General features: G+C 41.4%; 1 protein-coding gene across 1 annotated transcript in view; it reads left to right on the top strand.

Moving 5' to 3' along the window:
* Positions 1-15,204, top strand: part of Rras2 (RAS related 2) — a 65,777-nt gene that overhangs the window by 50,483 nt on the left and 90 nt on the right. Inside the window, exons 2-6 of the mRNA XM_051192729.1 lie at positions 1,655-1,742; positions 3,078-3,180; positions 3,463-3,571; positions 12,078-12,196; positions 13,762-15,204. The exon at positions 13,762-15,204 is cut by the window's right edge and continues 90 nt beyond it. Coding sequence (XP_051048686.1) covers positions 1,655-1,742; positions 3,078-3,180; positions 3,463-3,571; positions 12,078-12,196; positions 13,762-13,849 — 507 coding nt within the window. The 3' untranslated portion in view covers positions 13,850-15,204. The remainder of the gene's footprint in view (positions 1-1,654; positions 1,743-3,077; positions 3,181-3,462; positions 3,572-12,077; positions 12,197-13,761) is intronic.

The raw sequence follows: 15,204 nt of genomic DNA, 5'->3' as shown, positions 1-15,204 counted from the left end.
ACCACACCAGGCTTATGCTGGAGATTAGTGTTAGTGGTGGGGCCAGAAAGGTGGCTCAGCAGTTCAGAGTGCTTACTTCTCAAGGTTGAGGCCTGGAGCTGGCATGATAGCATCCATGTAACAAACTGTGTGTCCTGTACACCCCAGCACTGAGGCTGTAGGGATTTGCTGGCTTCTGTTCTAGCCCCAAACCTGGGAGTTCTGGGTTCAGAAGGACACTGCCCCAGGAGTAGGGAGAGGGTCATAGAGGGACACAGGTGATGCTCTCACCTGTGCATATATACCACATACATGTACAAGTATTAACATACTAAATGAAAAAAATTTAAGTGGACAAATGTGTACCAGTGTTAGGAAAGTGGCAATCTTAAAATATTAAGATTATGTTCCAAAAATTATCCTTCAAAGCAAACTTCTGCGGGCACTAAAAGGAAAGTCAAACAATCGTTGTGTACTTCAAGGTCCTGTAAACCAACAGCACATGCCACCGTCTTCATTTAGTCTCATAGTACAGAATACTGTTGTGTTTGACAAGTTCCAGCTATTACTTACTCATTCATTCCTTGGTCATGTTTTTAGTGGGAGGAGTGGGGACTGTCCCTTGCCAAACATTTGCAGGGCCCTCAGGTTTATTCCTAGTATTGTAAAGGGAAGGAGTAATAAAATTCAGGTTTTACAGGATTAAATCATTGCAGGAAGCATCAAATTGCTGTAAAGAAACTTAAGAAATTTATCACATGCACACCTGTAACCTAGTACTTGATGTGTAGGTGGGAGGCTTAGGAGTTCAAGCTCAGCCTGGGCTACAGGAGACCCTATCTTGAACCCCACCTCCCCAACCCATTAAATAAAATGTTCTCCTAACTCTGAAAGTGTAAGCAGCTTTATCTGTCTACTCTCCTGAGGGACTGGATTCACTTTGTGTAGAACACAGTGGAGGAGAGGCTGGCCGCTGCCATAGTTGTTCTCAGAGACCAGTGCCAGCAAGTCTGCCCAGGATGTCTCATACCTGTTGATTTTAAATGTGGATGGGGTGGTGATGGAGGGGGCTTCCTACTAAAAACTTCTGCTGTTGGCTCATGTCTCTCATGTAGTTAAACAAAAGTGTCAGGAAAAAAAAAATAGAATTATAGGTAATGATTACGCATTTAAGGCTGCTCCTAAAGTATAAATGAAACATGAAACATTTCCTTTCAAAAATAAGTAACAATGAAAAGCCACAGTAGTAAACAGGCTAATTAATGTCTTGTTACAGTTTTGTTTGAGGTGCATTCTGAACATAAGGGACCAAGCTGAGGGTGTCACTTAAGAGTTCCATGTTACCCCCCCCTCCCCCAACCTCCCTTCCCAGGTTAGAAGTGTTGCACCGGTTGAGTTCTGCTCCTAGTACCACAGAGGGTGGGTGGCTTGGAACTGCTGTAACTCCAGTTCGGGGAGATCTGATGCCATCTTCTGGTCTCTGTGTGCATTTACACTCAGTATGCACAGGTTATACACATTGATACATGTAAACATAATTAAAACTAAAATCTTTAAGATAACCTAATATAATTAAAATGTGTTGTTTCCTGAAAAGCAGAATTTAATAAAACTGATACTGTTAGGTAGAAAGTAACATGAATTTAAATTTTTTTCCTTCTGATTGTTTTACCAGTCCTATTTTGTGACGGACTATGATCCAACCATTGAAGACTCGTACACAAAGCAGTGTGTGATTGATGACAGAGCGGCCCGGCTGGACAGTAAGTAAACCCTGAGAGCTCACATCTTACTTCTAAAGTACCCTGCTTTCAAGTGTTGTATTTGATGTCAGCAGCCCTTGCATGTGCTAGGCAAGTTCTACCACAGAGCTAGTCCTAGCCAGATTTTTACTGTCATTGGTTCTGATAGATGAATCTTCGTGCCGATCAATTTAAATACTCCTCAGCAGATGGAAAGGAAAACAGTAATCGGATTGATTTTTGTTCTGGTAAAACTGATCTTGTTATGTAACTTGTTGAAATGTTTATTAGGGGTGGTTAGAAGAAACATCATCTCTTAGTTCTTCATGTCCTTTGGCAAATGTTAAAATAGTGGAAGTGGCCATAGAGAGAGTCTGTTGTTAACTGGGAATTTATATAACAACCCCATCCCACTGAAGAAAAAAAAAAAATCCTGTTTTTCTGTTTTTTTTTTTTTTTTTTTTTTTGAGACAAGGTTTCTTTGTATTGCTTTGGAGCCTGTCCTAGAACTAGCTCTGTAGACCAAGCTGGCCTCGAACTCACCAAGGTCCACCTGCCTCTGCCTCCCGAGTGCTGGGACTAAAGGTGTGCATCACCAGTGCCCGTCGAAAATCCTATTTCTTTAACTAGTAGGATGATCAAGAAATACATTAGTGGCTGGACTAAGGAGTGGGGAAGGGGGAGAGAAACAGAGAGAGAGATACAGACAGACAGACGGGGGAGGGGGGGAGGAAAGGGGGGAGACAGAATGAATCAACCATATTTTCCTTTTTTTTTTTTTAAGGATTTAGTTTTGTGTGCATGAATGTTTTGCCTGCATGGATGTATGTGTATCATATGCCAAGGAGGTCAGAAGAGGGTGCCAGATTCCCCGGAACTGGAGTTATAAGCAGTTATGAGCTGCCATGTAGGTTCTGGGAACAGGACCTGGGTCCTCTGGAAGAGCAGCCAGTGCTCTTGATCACTGAGCCATCTCTCCAGCTCTACCCTCAGTTTCTTGATTGAACTCAGAGTCCTCTTTTCCAAGATCTTTACACAGAGAAGATAAATAACCAAGTGATTTTTAGAGCTGATTTGGTTCCATCTGCTTGGATGTGTTTGATATTTTTAACCTTGTAATTGGTATGCTAATATATTCTAGCCACAGAAATCAATCTGTGCGATGAAGATAAACTCTGAAACTGGCTGCCATTAGATTATGTCTGCCTTTGGTGTTAGAAATGAAATGTTAAGACAGGAATGCCATCGCCTCTTACATCAAATAGGAGGCTCTGTGGAGGGCCTGGTAGGGCTGCCCTTGAGCGGAGGCAGTTTATCAAGGGAAAACACACCGTTTTCTTTGTTGCTTTTCTTTAGTTTTGGATACAGCTGGACAAGAGGAGTTTGGAGCCATGAGAGAGCAGTACATGAGAACGGGCGAGGGCTTCCTGTTGGTCTTTTCAGTCACGGATAGAGGCAGGTTGGTGCCAGTTAAAGTGTGGGAGTAGATATGATCGGAAAACATTGTACACATGTGTGAAAATGTCATATAGAATACTACTATTATGTATAATTCATGTAATTGCTAATAAAAGCTTACATCAGGAGTGGTAGGCTCTGTCCAGATTGCTATTTTATGGAATTAAGATTTCCATCTTTTTTTTTTTTTTTTTACAGTAGAAAAATGGCAATAAAGAAATAAATGGAACATAAAACTCACTGAATTTTGATTCTTAGCATAATTTATTTATCTATTTTTTAGTTTTGAAGAAATCTATAAGTTTCAAAGACAGATTCTCCGAGTAAAGGACCGTGATGAGTTTCCCATGATTTTAATTGGCAATAAAGCCGACCTGGATCATCAGAGACAGGTGAGAGGCGGGGACTCTGTGCTCAGGAGGCTGTGTAAATGAAGCAGTTTACTTAATGAAACAATGGAGTACCCGCGCTCTTAAAGCCTGTGCGGCACGGCACCAGCTCTGGGCTGAGCCTGGCACACTGTGTTTCCCAGAATGGCACAAAGTGTGAGGAAAGTTTGGGGGGAATTATATTGTCATTATTTTTGCACAGAATACCAGAAAACTCTCTATGTTAGCCTGCGTATTGTCTGTATCAGTGCCAGGCTCGGGTGGTTTCTTGAATAACATCTAAAAACTATAAGTTAAGATGATATTTGTCCCCTTCCTCTCCCCCCCACCCCTTCCCCCTAAAGAAAATTTAATTACCTTTCTTCTTTAAGGAAAAAAGAAAAAAAATAATTTTATAACCATTATTCAATTTGTCAAACTCCTATGAAGAATTTTCATTTACTCATGTCATCCTCCCTCCTTCTCTTTTTATTGTTTTCAGGTAGGGTCTTTCTGTGTGGCCCAGGCTGATTTTGAACTTGTGATTCTTTGTCCTAGCCTCCCAAGTGCTAGCATCACAGTCCTGTGCTGCCATGCTTAGCTCACACAGAACCATAAAGCTACCCATACATGCCCAATTTATTCACTGCTTATCCACAATCACCTCTATTTATAGGACAGCTATGACATAAATTACAGTAGGTAGACAACCCCCAGCTAGTCTTGGTGGGAAGCCTAGGCCAGCCTGGAGTTTGTAGTTCAGATTGATCACAAAGGGAGAGTCCTCTTGCTTTAGCCTTCTGGGATTATGGGACTGCACCATGACACCTGGCTTTGGAGTTTTCTTTAGTTTAATTAAGTAGGTGAATTTTCACTTACTGCTTCATACTGGCCAGCGCTGATGCTAGTGCCCTCCAGTGTTAGTGTCTTTGCGCCCCTTTGTTATGTATTGTCTACCCCTGTCTCTTTGGAACCAAGTCAGCTACCTCTGCTGTGGAGTTCCTCTTGTGAATTCCTTTCAGTCTCTGTCCCACAACTAGAACCTAGCATTGGAATTGTCTCTTGCTAGCTTTTCCTCTTGTTTTCATGTAACCTCATGTTAACCGATTTTTTTTTTACTTTATTGTTTATTACTTCTATGATTATTATTGTTGTTATGTGTTCATATAGGATATGTGGGTGTGTGCGCACGCACGCGCGCACACACACACACATATACACACACACACACACACACACGCTTGTGTGTGTATGCCACAGTGTGTGTAAGTCAGAGAGCATCTTTGGAGTCATTTCTCTCCTTCTGCCTTTACCAGGGATCATGCTGAACCATGTCTCCAGCCTGTTAATAGAGTCTTAAGATTTTGCTGGCAAAGTATAGACATCAGGAAAATGTATTGGAACAACACTGGGGCGGATTTCCTTTTGTACCTAACTGTGTAAAACATAACCTTTGATTGGTGCTGTTTTAAATTTTTATTTTTCAGAGAGAGAGTGAGAGAGAGCGAGAGTGAAAGAGGGAGTGAGTGAGAGAGAGAGAGAGGAAGAGACAGACAGACAGACTGACTGCATGTGGGTATGTTGTACAGGAGTGAGGTGCCCAAGGAAGCCAGACCTTGGAAGCCAGGACCTGGAGTAACAGATGAATGTAAGACACCTGATGTGGGTACTGGTAGCTGAACTCCAGTCCTGGAAGAGCAGTGAGTGTTGTTAACCACTGAGCTATCTCTCCAACTCCTGTCAAATATTTTGGAAGCATACTGAATTTCAAACATTAATGTAAGGGGATGATTAGCCTAAATGTGGTGTTCAGCTTATGGGCGTTGCTGTGTTACCATCTACAGATGTTCCAAGCTGTGTGGGTGGCTGCTGTGGGAGGTATGTAGCATGTAGACTGCTGGTCTGACATGTCTGGTCTCTCACTAAGACTGAGAAAAATGTGGTGATGTTATTAGTGGAGACTAAGTGTTTCTGATAGGCCTCTTTCTGATCTGAATTGTTACAAAGTTACAGTGACAAAATGTGATCCCTACAGCAAGTCAGTGCAAAGTGTACAGTTTGGATGTTTGTTTTCTCTGTGTCCTTGCATATGAACTAAATTACATTTATTGTCTACGGTTGTGGAGACTCTGGGTGTGTGGGGCGGGCACACTCCACTCTGGGGGTGGGGAAGGGGTGACAAAGCAGATGCAGGCAAAGGCTCTGACCCTGTCTCATACTCACCTCTGCCCATCCCTCCCTGGTTCCCGCCTCCTTTGTAGGAACAATTTTTTTCTCCAGTGAAAGAATGGAAGGGAAGCATGGAGTGTGGAGATGTCTCCAGAGCAGGTAGTAGCAGCTGAGGGATAGCAGGAAGGGAGACCCCTGGAAGCAGCAGATCCCATTATTAGCCAGCTCCAGGCCACATGGATTTTTAATTTTTTTATTTATTTGTGTGTGTGTGTGTGTGTGTGTGTGTGTGTGTGTGTGTGTGTGTGTGTGTGTGATGCGATGCCATGCATGTTGGCTCATTCAACATAGTATCCTGTGGAGATCAGAAGACAGCTTTTTGGAAGTTGGTTCTCTCTTACCCTACATGGATTCTGGGGATTGAACTCAGATTCCAAGGCTTGCATAAAAAGCACCTTCACCTGCTTAGCCATTTTGCTGGCCCTGTGTGAGTTTTTTTAAAAAAAAATTATCTATGTGCTAAGGATTGCCAGTATGTATCATATAGTTTCCATCTGTCTGCAGGTACTCAGCATATTGTGACATGTCTGTTTATGTATCATGGGATTATAAATATATTCATGTAAATAGAAATTTAATGGAGTCTCTGTAAAGTGAAAAAACAGGAGTAGAAGAAACAACATAGGAGATAAGTCATATTTCTGTCACCTTAAAGATGTGACTTGTTAGCTTGGAGTAAGCTTTTGGGAAGTACGCACAGACTGAAGTTACGTATGTGCTGGAAAGCTCAGGTGTGTGTCTGATGGTGCTAAGTGTAGGGAGAGAGCAATAAATTAAGGTGAAAAGCAATAGAGAAGGGAACCCAACATAGACCTTTGGTCTCTACATGCACATGAGCATCCCCACCCCCAAAGGAAAAGATAACATTGCAGGCAGAAAGAGAATTTAGGACTACATGAAGGGTTTTTTTTTTTTTTTTTTTTTTTCTTTTTTGTGGGAAGGGATTTACCATGATCAATTTTCTTAAAAGAAATCTTTCTTTGTAAATTAGTGTCCCATGAAGCCTGTTTCTCAACCAGCTTTCCTAACTTATTGTTATGTGTTTGTAGAACCTGGTATGTATTTCATAGCCTTAGGGCAGGTATGTTACTTTGAAGAAAGACCAGGTAAATTTAAAAAATCATATAAATGTTGGTGTGCCAGTGCTGTGTGAGACCGTTGGGCTGCACCAGGGCACGAGCCATATGAGGCAGTGCCGGGCCTTACCGTAATGAATGGATGCTGTGCTCAGATTGCTGAGTTTATCCCATGTATACACTCAGAAATCATTCAAAAGAAAAAGACTCGCTTAGCAATCAGTCTTCTGCCTTCTTATGCTGTCCCAAGTCCCAACACCCTCTACAACTTGCTTTGTTCTTTCTGTGTGTATGCCCACACTGCTATGTATGTAAAGAAAGCATACCTCTGTGTTAAGCAGAGACAAATTATTTAACCTAGAAGTTATAGAATGGACTCTGTAGACAGGCACTAAATAGGGCCTGTTTTCTCCCAGCAATTCTAGGCTCTAGGAAGCACTGACAAGGTAGATGTAATGTGGGGTGCATGCAAGTCAAGCTTCCAGAAGCTGAAACTAAAGAGATGATGCACCAGATGCTACTGGCAGTACAAGTGTAATGGCTGAAGACTGCTGAATTTGGTGGAGATTGCATTGCAGACATCCAAGATGCTCAATCAAACCCAGAGCAACAGTTACAAGACTGGTTATACTAAAGTGCTCCACGACCCACAATAAAGACAAGAATCAGAGAAATAGCTAAAGAAAAACAAAACTGCTCCCAGAGCAGCCAAGTTAAGGGTGGTGCAGAGTTAGTACTGACTGTCAGTTTAGCAAGAGGAGACAAGTGTCTGGGAATGTTCACGAGGGATTGTCGGGATCAGGTTAGCCACAGGCCATGCCCATGAGGGATTATCAACATTAGGTTAGCCCCTGGGTATTGCTACCTTAGTTAACTGAAGGGTGAATGTGGGTGGTGTGATTCCATGGGCTGGGGTTCTGGACTGCATAAAAAATGAGAAAACTAGCTGAACACAGACATTCATCCCTTCTCCTGATGTGAGGTCGTGTGACCAGCCTCCATGTGAGGCACTTCCTCCCCACCCGCCCCCCAGCTTCCTGCCATAATGGATTGTACCTTGAAGCTATGAGTCTAAAAAGTTCCTATTGTCAGGTGTTCTGTCCCAGCCGTGTGTGTGCAGTAACTAATGCAGACGACATATTCATATTGTTTCTCACTGGAGACGATGTAAGCCAGAAGATGTACTGAGGGCAGAGACCTGTTGTCTGTAAATGAATGTCCATCAAGTACTTGCTTTAGAAATGAAATTGAGTTAAAAGACTTCTCCCAAACATATGAAATGTGAGAGTACAGTACCACCAGATCTGAATTATCAGAAATATGAAGACGTCTCAGGCTGAGAGATAATGACTCCAAATGGGAGTCTGAGTCGACATGGATGAACGTGGAACACTGGGAAAATAAAAATGATGTTGTTGTTATTTAAACCTCTTTCAACCACAATTGAGTATTTGAAGCAAAAATAACGTGTGGTGAAAGCAGGTAACACCAGAAAAGAGCAAAAAGGCAGAATAGCCTTGCACAGGCTTCATGCTGTGTGTGACTATTTTTCCTTTTTCTTTCTTTTTTTAAAATAATGATAAACGAGTGTTTTATTGGGGAACAACTTACACAGATAATAAAGAACCACCATGGCCTTCCTGCTCAGGAAGATGCAGTCTCTGCCCTTCTGAAGTGATTTGCAATGAGAGAGAGAGAGAGAGAGAGAGAGAGAGAGAGAGAGAGAGAGAGAGAGAGAGAGAGATAGTGAGAGAGGGCCTGCCCCAGGCAGAACCAGAGGCACAGCACACGAGACAACTTCTGACTTCCTCGTGAGATGATCTGAGCAGAAAGCCTGGCTACAGAAGAACCTCCTGTAAACCGGTTTTGACCACATCGAATATGGTGATGAATTAAAGGGTAGACTCAGCAGCCACTGAGGTAACCTAATAGACACGAAGTAAATTAGTCAGTGCCGGAATGGGCAGAACAGGTAAGCACAGGACAAAAGAGAAAAGAGAGGAGGTCTCAGGATCTCAGTGGGAAGTCACATGCATCCCATTGGATGAAAAAACCAGGCCCTGCAAGCCATCTACTTTCAGCTTAAAGACAACCCACTTAGAATAGAAGGGTGAGATGTGGTGAAAGTGACCGTAAAGAGAGCACTTAAATAGATTGTAGAACCAGTCTAATGACGGGGGGAAGAGGGTTGTTTCATAATGATAGCCACTAATTCACCAAGAAGATTCTATGATCCTAGGCATTCATATATCTCATAATAGCTTCAAAATTCCCAAAGAAAGAGTTAAAAGAATTGCAGAGAGAATTAGACAGAGATACACTTAACGTGGAGAGAAATAGTAAGAAAATGAGTGATTATAGATGGCTTGCATGGCACCATCAGCCAGCTTGTTCTAATTGACCCCTAATAAACATTCCATCCAACAGCAGAGTTTGCATTATTTGAAGTAGAAACAGGTCATAAAAGAAGTCTCAAATGTGAAGGAAGCCTTGTCAGATAACACGTACATTTTGGTGACTGGCATTGATATGGACATTAGTAACATAGAGGAAATCTTCAAATTCCCAAGAAACTAGCATATTTCTAATACTTAAAGGGAAAAAAAATTGAAATGATTATAAAGAATTCTGAATGAGATGCAACTTAAACACAAATACAGCATGTCAAGATTCATAGGCTATTATAGGAGTTGCTTGTGTCACTAAATAGTTATATTAGATAAGAAAAACAGGTTGATCGTGAAAAGGAAACTGAACTAGAGAAACTGTAATTCAGTGGTAGAATGTGTGCTTGGTATGTGCAAGGCCCTTTGTGTACAAAGAAAATAGGAATGTGTAAAAACTACAGAAGAAATAAGTAAAAACCACAAACTGGCTTTTGTAAAGTAGACCAGACTGTCAAGCCTCCATCCAGAAAGATCTGTCTGTCTGTCTGTCCCGTCCATCCGTCTGTCCCATCCATCCATCCATCCATCCATCCATCCATCCATCCATCCATCCATCCATCCATCCATCCATCCAACACAAACTTAGTTGATGCTTATGAAGCTCTAGATTTGAGTCTCATTGAAAGAGGAGGGGACCACAAATCAGTATATGGAATGAAAGACATACCATTACTTTACATCTTACAAATGTGTAAAGCATAAAGAAACTTGATGTCAATAAATTCAGCAGATACAATAGTCACCTTCCCAGAAAGGTTAAATCACCAAAGCTACTCAAGACACAAGTAGATGGCCGGATAGTTCTCCATCTGTCAAATACATTTGTCACACTTGACTTCAAAGGAAATGTCAAGCCCAGACGGAGTTACTGGTGAATCACATGAAACATCTGTCTGTCTGTCTGTCTGTCTGTCTGTCTGTCTGTCTGTCTGCCTGCCTGCCTGCCTGCCTACCTACCTACCTACCTACCTACCTACCTACCTACCTACCCACTTACTTATTTACTTATTTTTCAACAGCCCTGGCTGCCCTGGAACTCACTTTTTAGATCAGGTTGGCCTTGAACTCAAAGAGATCCACCTGCCTCTGACTCCTGAGTGCTGGGATTAAAGGTATTCACCACCACTGCCTGGCTGAATTATACCAGCACCATTTGTTGAAGATGCTTTCTTTTTTACATCTTAAAATTTTAGTGTCTTTGTCCAAAATCAGGTGTTCGTAGGTATGTGGTCTTTAATTCAATTCCGTTGTCCACCTGCCTGTTTTTATGGCAATACCAAGCTGTTTTCATTACTGTAGCTCTATAGTAGAGTTTGAAGTCAGGGATGGTGATGCCTCCAGAAGTTTCTTTATTATACAGGATTGTTTTGGCTATCCTGGGTTTTTTGTTTTTCCATATGAAGTTGAGTATTATTCTTTTGAGGTCTGTGAAGAATTGTGCTGGGATTTTGATGGGGATTGCATTGAATCTGTAGATTGTTTTTGGTATGATTGCCATTTTTACTATATTGATCCTACCTATCTAAGAGCATGGGAGATCTTTCCTTTTTCTGATATCTTCTTCAGTTTCTTTCTTTAAAGACTTAAAATTCTTGTCATATAGGTCTTTCACTTGTTTGGTTAGAGTTACTCCAATATACTTTATGTTATTTGTGGCTATCAAACTATTCTTAAACATTGAAGAAGTGAGGACTCTTTTCAGTTTGTTATATGAAGCCAGAATTACATTGGAACCAAAATCAGACTGTTTACATGTGTGCTAAGCGTACATGTAAAAATTATTAACAAAATGTTAGTAAATCAAATTTAACATTAGGCAGTGTGCCCTGCAGAGTTTTATTTCAGGAATGCAAATGAGCTATCATAATTCATCAAGCCAACAAACAAAAAAGGGAAAATCACACCATCTCAATAGAAAAAAATGATATCTGACATCAGCTTTAATTAATTAATTAATTAATTTATTTATTAATGGCTTTTCAAGACAGTGTTTCTTTCTGCAACAGACCTGTCTGTCCTGGAACTCACTTTTGTAGACCAGCCTGGCTTTGAACTGCCTGAGATGTGTCTGCCTCTGCCTCCCAAGTGCTGGTTTAAAGCATGTGCCACCAATGCCTGATGATAAAGGACATTCTAATAAAACACTACAGCTGACAAGGATTAGTGCAGATGTCCTTTGGTAACAATAGGGGTTGGTTCCAGGATCCCCAGAGATACTAGAATCTTTTGCATGAAGTCTCTTTTATACAGAAGTAGAGAATTTGCATATAACCTATGCATTCTCTCCTGTATATCTGAAAACATCTCTATTGCTTATGATGCCTAATGTGGCATAGATGCAGTGCAAACACTTGCAAGGTGCACATGCTAACTACAGTTACCCTTTGGCCCCCGGGATTGGTTTTATTTTGTTTTGGAGATGGAATTAGGTAGTCTTGAACTGGCTGTGTAGCCAAGGAAGGCCCTGAATAGGGCCAGAGTGTTGGGATTTGTAACAGTGTGTCACCACATCCAGCTCAGCTCAAGTGTTTTTGATTTGCAATTGGTTGAACCTATCGGTATTGCAAGTCAACTGTGTTTCTATTACAGGTGCATTCTTCTTAGTTGTGTGTAGGTGAGCTTCAGATTGTATGGTACTATGTATCTGTCCATTACTTATGATGAGTCAGCCTGGAGTCCAGGAGATGTAGTAGCACCATATGCATGTAGCTAGGCTTGGACAGGCCCAATGGGTTTGCTAATACTGTGTCTTAAACACAACTGCTGTGTCCATTTCAGGTAACGCAGGAAGAAGGGCAGCAGCTAGCGAGGCAGCTCAAGGTCACCTACATGGAAGCATCGGCTAAGATCAGGATGAATGTAGATCAAGCTTTCCATGAACTTGTCCGGGTTATAAGGTAAGCAAAACACGTGCTAGGTGTGTGTTTTAATAGATAGTGGTGCAGCGTCTGCGTGAGAAAGAGGGAATTGTAAGTAGGAGTAATTGCTTTTCAGGGGGCTGGTGCGCACTGTGGGTTAAATTTCAACTAAATACATAGCATATTCTAGGCGCTTCCAATCCATAAAAATCTCACTTAATTATCTTAAGCTGAAGTAGAAAGTACATGTAAGGATTTTGAAAATAGTAAATGCTTTGACTGTAGTGATGACAGCCGCTAATCAAAGTCTTTGTCAGACACGGAGCGATATTCTTCCCATGTTACTACATCTAATCTTTGCTACAACCAAGAGAGCTGAATTGTTTCTGTTACTCTCACCGTCTATTAAAGCTCTGGGACTTGAATCTAAAGCTCAGATTCCTAGCTCCTGCCAAATCCCTGCCAGGCTAAGAGCAACTCAGGCAGCAGAGACTCTATCATCTCACAGGTGTTTAGCCCCCAGTAAGACATATATGTGTAACGCTCCTACCTACAGAGAGGCATTTAGAGGTGGCCTCGGAGGCTTCTGGCGTAGGAAGTATTCGTGGATTGTAAGCTGCCTGGGGTGATGGATGAGGTCTGCTGTGCATGTGCCACAGAACGAGCTGCTCATGATCAGTTTGTTTTGAGTCCTTGTGGCTGTTTCATCCTCTCTTCCCTGTCTCCATCTCTTTGCAAATTCGATAGCTTTGGCAGGTATATGCAGGGAGCCCTTGTTCACTGAGAGTCTGGGTGAACTGACCCCTGAGGTGGAGGTTGGTTTCCTTTTGTGAAAGGGAAGAAAGAGAGGCTGCAAGTTTAGTTTGTGGTGAGTGTCAGTTTAGTTGTGGATGGGACACTACTGAACTGCAGCTTAGCAGGGTTGACCTGGAAGGCTTTGCTTCCCAGCCCTCCTTGTCCCACTTCTAGTTTAGTGCTTAACTGACAGAGCAGTTCCTCCTCAAAAGCAATTACTATCTTAATCAATTACCTGTCTTTCCTTTTGACTCTCGAGATTCCGAGATTCTCACCTGGCAGCCCACCCAAGCATAAGGAAGGGAAGTAGAGAATTTCTTGTTTTTAAATATCACAAAGTCTTTAAGTCCTCATAGCAGTTGTGAAGAGAAAGGTTTTTGTTATTCTTATCTAATAAGGAAAGAGTCAGGGAAGCCAGCTAACTTGTCTAGCACGGAAAGGTACTTTTCCATCGCCCACTGTGATACATGTGTATTGCTTCAGCATATCTCTGAGTCCAGGAACTTCAGCTTAGGAAGAGAACATACACGCAGGCATTTGATTTAGGATTCACTCAGGGAAGCAGCTTGGGCACCCATGTTATTCTTGTATGAGGACCTCACCAGTGCTTGGCAAAACACTTGGTGCCCCCACCCCAGCTTCACCCCACTCCTTTGAGCATTTGCATCTTGTTTCCATTCCAAAGATTTGTTCTTATCCCCTAGTGGAACACTGAGAAATGTATTTCAATGCAGCAGGTCCAGAAATAGCCTGCATTTGTGTTGGGAGATTACTAGTGGTGATACTATTCAGATTTCTCTGTCTTACAGGAAATTTCAAGAGCAAGAATGTCCTCCGTCACCAGAGCCCACCCGGAAGGAAAAAGACAAGAAAGGCTGCCACTGTGTCATTTCCTAAGAGTTCCTTGAGTTTTAGCTGACAACTGCCAGGGAAGCCCTCATCTCTGTTACCGTTTACATCATGCTGGTACCTTTGTAGCCTTAGACTGATGATCACCGTGTTAGCCTTACACCAAGAAGCTGGCTAATCTTTCCGTGAAGCTAATTGTAACGGTCTTCCCCAGACCGGTGTAAAGGAAACACTAAGGCTGCTACAGATATGACCCGATTCCTTTAAAATACATGACTACACACACAGATGCATTCTTTAAGGGCTTACATTTTAATCGGGATGAACCAAGTTTGGAACCTAAGCTGTTTGCTAAGCTGAAGTCATAGGTTGTGAAGTAATTTTTAACTTCTGGAATCATGTTGCCTACTGTTACTCTAAATAGAAACATAGGGAGGTTTTTTTTTTTTTTTTTTAAATGTGAAGTTTTGCCTATCTTTAAAACTTTTGATGTCAACTCTCATTAACCTTAAATACACTGAATGGAATCTACAAACGTGAGACATCTCAGACCTTTTCTGATGCTACAGCTTTTGTTTTCCAGTGGCCAGAATACCAAAATGCCTGTTGTATTTATGGATTAAAAACTGCTGATCAAGCCTTTGTTATTATGCCTCCTTCAAGATGACAATATTCTCTGTGGCCAAATGTTTGGACTCATTCTGCTTTTTAGGTGTTTCATTGAACTTGATTTCTTTCCCCAGCTATGGTAAGGGTAAGAGTGAACCGCTCCTGTTTGTCTTCCTTTTCAAGTATTCCTGGTTACGGGATTTAAAAAAAAAGAAAAAAACCCCAAAAAAAAAAAAAACAAAAAAACAAAAAAAACAAAAAACCAACAACACAAAAACAAAAATCCACACAAACTAAAACTGTTTCTGTTTGATGTAATGTAAAATATGGAATTGATCTTTCCAGAGTCAGAGATGATTAATGTTTTTGCTATATACTTTTATACGTTATTTTCTTATCAAACTAGTTAACAAGTATTTTTATATGTTTGTAAGCGAATATGCTTTCACAGCGTACCTTGTGTATATGTAAAGATGAGTATTTAATTCTCACTGTTCACTGTTAACTGACAAAGAAAAAGTGGAAACCTTGGTTCTTGTCACAGCCACCAGTGACCACTAATCAGGAAACTTCCCGACAGAAAAACCAGGACGAGACTGTGAAGTCACGTTCAATGTCCCTGCTAGATATTGACTTGTTACATCAAGTATTCTGTGTAAAACCTCTACTTGATAATTAGTGTAACTGTGGATGGCTTCTGATTTTGTTTTTAACTTTGTGGATTGTGTTTAAGCAATTCAAAGTGTGTTCCTGGTTTTGCAACTCTCAGTGGTATTGCACAGTGGCCACTTTAT

Source organism: Phodopus roborovskii, unplaced genomic scaffold (assembly GCF_943737965.1).
Source record: "Phodopus roborovskii unplaced genomic scaffold, PHOROB, whole genome shotgun sequence".
Taxonomy (NCBI): domain Eukaryota; kingdom Metazoa; phylum Chordata; class Mammalia; order Rodentia; family Cricetidae; genus Phodopus; species Phodopus roborovskii.
Note: the sequence above shows the minus strand (reverse complement) of the source record. Positions and strands in the feature narration are given on the sequence as shown.